The 5,077-nt window shown below is 44.5% G+C and overlaps 1 protein-coding gene across 1 annotated transcript; it reads right to left on the reverse strand.

Annotated features, from left to right (window-relative positions):
• Nucleotides 1-3,400: 3,400 nt before the first annotated feature.
• Nucleotides 3,401-4,564, reverse strand: LOC135116789 (putative uncharacterized protein DDB_G0286901). The gene has a single exon (XM_064034357.1). The coding sequence runs from the start codon at nucleotides 4,562-4,564 to the stop codon at nucleotides 3,401-3,403; it is 1,164 nt and encodes a 387-aa protein (XP_063890427.1).
• Between the last annotated feature and the right edge of the window lie 513 nt (nucleotides 4,565-5,077).

The following is a 5,077-nucleotide window of genomic DNA, read 5'->3' on the forward strand; positions in this document are numbered from 1 at the left end:
TCTATACCGTTTAACGTCACCCTTCGATCCACGATGTCACTCAAGTGTCTGGCAATTTTTTCAACTAGTTTAACTTATCAGTTTGTGTAGTGGAAGGTAATAAGATGATGTTAGCGCCTGATGTCGGCGTGCCCCCCAGTGGCGTAGCGTGGGGGGGGCAGGGGGGGCAAATTCCCCGGGCGGCAGCTTTTAGGGGGCGGCAAAATTTACCCATTTAAAAAAAAAAATTGTTCGCAACTAGTATCTGCGCCGCTACATACAACTTTACGTAATTTTGGTTTTGAGTCTTAAATAAAAAATAATTAAAATTTCGCGCTCGCTTCGCTCGCGTATTCATAAACTGTAAGCGCTTAATTTTGCATTTGTCAACAAACAAAAAGTTAAGTACGTTTGGGCAAAATTTTACTTAATATTTGGTTTAAGTCCGATAAAAATTTCGCACTCGCTTCGCTCGCGTATTCAGAAACTATATTATGACCCTTATTTTTACATTTGTCAACAAACAAAACGTTAAGTACGTTTGGGCAAAATTTTACGTAATTTTTGTTTTAAGTCCGATAAAAATTTCGCGCTCGCTTCGCTCGCGTATTCAAAAACGACATGCCCTTACTTTTGCATCTGTCAACAAACAAAAAGTTAAGTGGGTACGTTTGGGCTAAATTTTACGTAATTTTGTTTTAAGTCCGATAAAAATTTCGCGCTCGCTTCGCTCGCGTATTCTAAAACGATATGCCCCTATTTTTGCATCTGTCAACTTTTAGGGGGCGGCAAAATTTACCCATTAAAAAAAAAAATTGTTCGCAACTAGTATCTGCGCCGCTTACTTAATATTTGGTTTAAGCCCGATAAAAATTTCGCGCTCGCTTCGCTCGCGCATTTGGAAACTTCATGGGCAACTTTTTCTTTATTTACATTTACTTACCTACACAACTGCCGACATGCGTTTAGCAGACTGCTAATTTAGGTAAACCGATGAGGTAGTCCCCGGCAAGAGAAACACACAAAGTAGGTACCTACTTCGCTAGCCTGCGTACCTACCTAAAAGAATTTTAAAACCTTCAAAAAATCAAGTAACAAAGATATAAAAGAAAAGTCTACTTGAAAACCTCCCCCTTCTCCGGCTGCGGGTTGTTCGAAAAAGTTACCGCGGCTCTGGAACATACCTTCGACGGAACTCGACGGTTTTTAGTCAGTAAGAGTCTGACACTCCCTCAGCGCTGCTAACCCACAGCGGGAAGGGTCATTTGATGATTTTTAACGTCGATACAAAAAAAAACCCTTTTTTTGAAGTCGGTTAAAAATGACAAACGGTCAGTAACACTTGTTAAAAAAAAATAAACGGGATGGGGCGGCAAAATCGACAACTGCCCCGGGCGGCAGATACCCACGCTACGCCACTGGTGCCCCCATGCCGCCGGCCTGGGCTGCGGGTAGTGCCGCGCGGTGAGGCGCGTCGCCGCGGCTCGCGTGTCTGCCCGTCTCCCGCCAATGATTATGAAGTATGAACGGATCAATTTCACAGCCGCCGCTCAAAGCCGCCGCCCACAGCCCCCGCCCCTCGCTCCCCGCGTGTCCCCCGGCTCGCCGCCTGCTACAACACGCCGCAACCACTTTCTCACCACAGTCTAAATATCTGTGTTTCGCGAACTGCCAGCATTATCCAGCCCGTCATATCTGTACACTTTGAATTGTCAGACTGTGATAAAATATGCATGGAAGGCAGAGTGACTTATCACATTAAATATAATAGCAGGTATCGCTTCGCTCATCGACGAACCATTTCATATTTCCCCGGCTGTATTATGGCAAGTTGGAGCGGTTGGAGGTTACTTCACTCAATTTGCGCCGTTAGCGGTGGGGGCCTCCATTTTTCACAGTTATCGAACAATTTCCGGAGCGCTGCGAAACGACGTTAAATAAGTGTTCGTACATTTTCCTCTTTCGATTTTTATTAATTTCTAAATTGAATCACAATACTCTGCTGAAGTAGGGAAGTAAGCATATGAAATTCCGTTGGTCATAAGTACATATTGAAATATGTAATGTATCGTGACAGGAGCACATTGCAAGCGAGCAGTGCGGCAGTGGTCCACCTCGGCGCACGTGAATAAGATATCGAGGCCGCATTACCGTCGCTAATGACCCGCGTGTGCGTATATGGTGTTTATGCAAGCGACTCGTCTAACATGCCACTGACATGCAGTTATGAGCGGCGGTGTCGTGTCGCGTGTCGGCCGCGCCGCGAGTGAATCATCAATTTGAAAGGAGTGCTCGGCGTACAGTTGATCTGACGCTGCACGGTGTACGACTCTTCCGGCTGCTGGTACTTTAATTAAACGTGCATAAATTACAGCGTCCTCGTAAATCAATCGGCGGTAGCCGGCGGTGGCATGCGGCCGGCGGGCGCGGCCGGGCGGCGGGCGGCAGGACGCGGCTTGCGGGCGGCGAGCGTGCGGCGAGCGGGCGACGTGCGACAGCCCGACGGCTATTATTACGCAGGCTGCTCAATGGACGCGGCGCAGCAGCAGACAACTTCAAACACGCGTATCTGACATTCTAGTGCGCGCCGCGCGGCCAGCATTGTCTTGTGATGCGCGCCTCGTCCGCTCCAGCGTGATTGATGTACCGCTCGCCACCACCACGACACTATATGGCGCGAATATTTGTCTATTTAAGATTGCCCCAAATACCGGTCACCTATGACAAACAAAAGTCGCCTTCATTTAATTCGCGTCGAAAATAAGAACTGATAATAACATTTTGCCAACCTGTATTGTTCATTCACTAAGGCTGTACTTGAACTGAGTACCAGGTCCCAATGCGATCGCGGGGATTAGTAGGGAGTAATAATACTGCCAACTACTGAATTAAATTATATATTTGGTGAACACACATTTTATTATTTTTTTGTCATGTCATCACTCTCCTTGTCATCTACAGTCCACTGTCAAAACCAAAAAGGTTGTTTACAAAAACAGTTTAAATCCTTATAGATTAGATACCAAATATAAATAGAACAAACACACAAATCATGGATAAACCAACGTAAAATATTGTACATTCCGCCCACCAAGGACCTATTTCACATAGTCCTTACCATGTGCATTACACCGCCCACCATGAGCATATAACCAATATAAACGAAATTGAACTTGAAACGCACGTGGTGCTAAAACTAAATGAAGAATTAATTAAAAGGATTTAACATTACGACTACTGTGTCACGGGTAAAATGCATACCTTCGAAGTAGGTCTTTTTATTACTGAATTTTTCGTACGCAAAGTGACTACTCTCGTAATTTTGTCCATTCCGGGATGTTTTTCTACAACTTTGGCCAAGAGCCACTTGCAAGGGGGTAAGTCGTCCTCCCTCACAACTACGATATCCCCAATTTCAGGTTCAGGCTGCGGAGAAGTTTTGCCATTTGTATCTATGAAGAAACTTTTTAAGGTATTCTTGAGACCAGCGATGCCAGAAATTTTGCATCATCATTTTCTGCATTGTATCCATAGCAGCCCTTTGTTGGTTCGCTGGATTCATCTGAATGGCAATGGCCATAGGATCAAATCCTAAGTCTCCCCCTTGCATTACACCAGGGAACATCTCATTGAACTTTGCCATGCCAGCACTATGCTGGCCATAAGGATTATGTGCGTTCATCTGAGGCTGAATGGGATTGGCCTTGCCCTGCATTTGCTGTGCACCTGGATTCATTTGACCCATATTTGCATTATAAGAATTTCCTTGCATATTTGCATTGGCCCCGGTGTACATGTTTGGTTGGGACATGTACTGCGCAGTAGGGTTCTGCATTGGAACACCTGGACTTTCCTGTACCATGTTGTTCATGCCCATATTATACTGTCCTGGATGGTTTCCTGTCATGTCTGCATTATATTGACCTTGACTAACATCACCATGCATGTTCGACGTCATCCCCATTGCGGGTGGTTGCATAGCATTGTTAGCATTCGCACCTCCTTGTGGGCCACCTTGGTTTTGGGAACCACCTGATTTCTCTCCCATCATCATATTTAATATTTTAGGACCCATTCCCATGGGTGCCATTGGTTGGGCCATTTGCCCCATTTGTTGTTGGTTATTCTGACTGTTGTTTTGGTTGTCCATGTTAGGATTTCCAAAGCGAACATTTGGCCCATGATTCGGCATAGCATTTTGATTTCCCATCGCTCCTCCAGGCATTTGATTCTGAGCAAAATTTCCCATCGCTCCTCCAGGCATTTGATTCTGAGCAAAATTTCCCATCTCGCCTCCTACTACCCCTGAAAGTATCCATCCAAGTTTGGAGCATTGAGCTATAACAGATCCTTCTGAATTTCGTTTTAAACCTTCTTCAATAATTTGTCGATAAACATCAGCACCTAATAACACATTGATTTTATTTGGAGTATGATATTGTGGATCTGCCAGCTGTTCATTCTGTAGATCAACCCATTTTATAGCATTTACCTTTGTAACTGGCAGAAGCGACGTTATGGACTTTAACACATACGCCTTAACCTTAATATTAAAATTAGAATCCACTCTCGACTTTACATTCATTATAACCACGGATCTTGATGTTATTTCTTTATCTCCCCCGACTCCTTTTATTACATGAGTAGAAGGAATTTTCTTCAGCCCTAAATACTGCACTGTAGCTTCAGTGACCAAAGAAACCTGAGATCCTTGATCAATTAATGCCCTAACCACTTGGTAAATACCTGCTTTCGACTCAGCCCTGATAAGCGCTGTGGATAATAACACCGTATGATTTGATGTTCCTGTCGAAAAACAAGTAACAAGCGGTTGCCCTGCCTCCTCAGCGTGAGAATCAGAGTGTTTGGTTACCATCTTGCATTCTTTAATGTCTTCTTTAACTGACGACGATTCGGTACTAGCCTGTGAGTTGTTATTCTCGGACCTCCCGTTAGAGTGAGAAGAAGAAGAATCACTCTGGGGATGCAGCAGTGAATGATGACGCCGCTTGCAGATTTTACATTTAACGATACTATTACATTCCTTTGCAGAATGATTTTTTCCCAAGCAATTGAAACAAATACCCTTCTGCTGGAC

Source organism: Helicoverpa armigera, chromosome 4 (assembly GCF_030705265.1).
Source record: "Helicoverpa armigera isolate CAAS_96S chromosome 4, ASM3070526v1, whole genome shotgun sequence".
Taxonomy (NCBI): Eukaryota; Metazoa; Arthropoda; class Insecta; order Lepidoptera; family Noctuidae; genus Helicoverpa; species Helicoverpa armigera.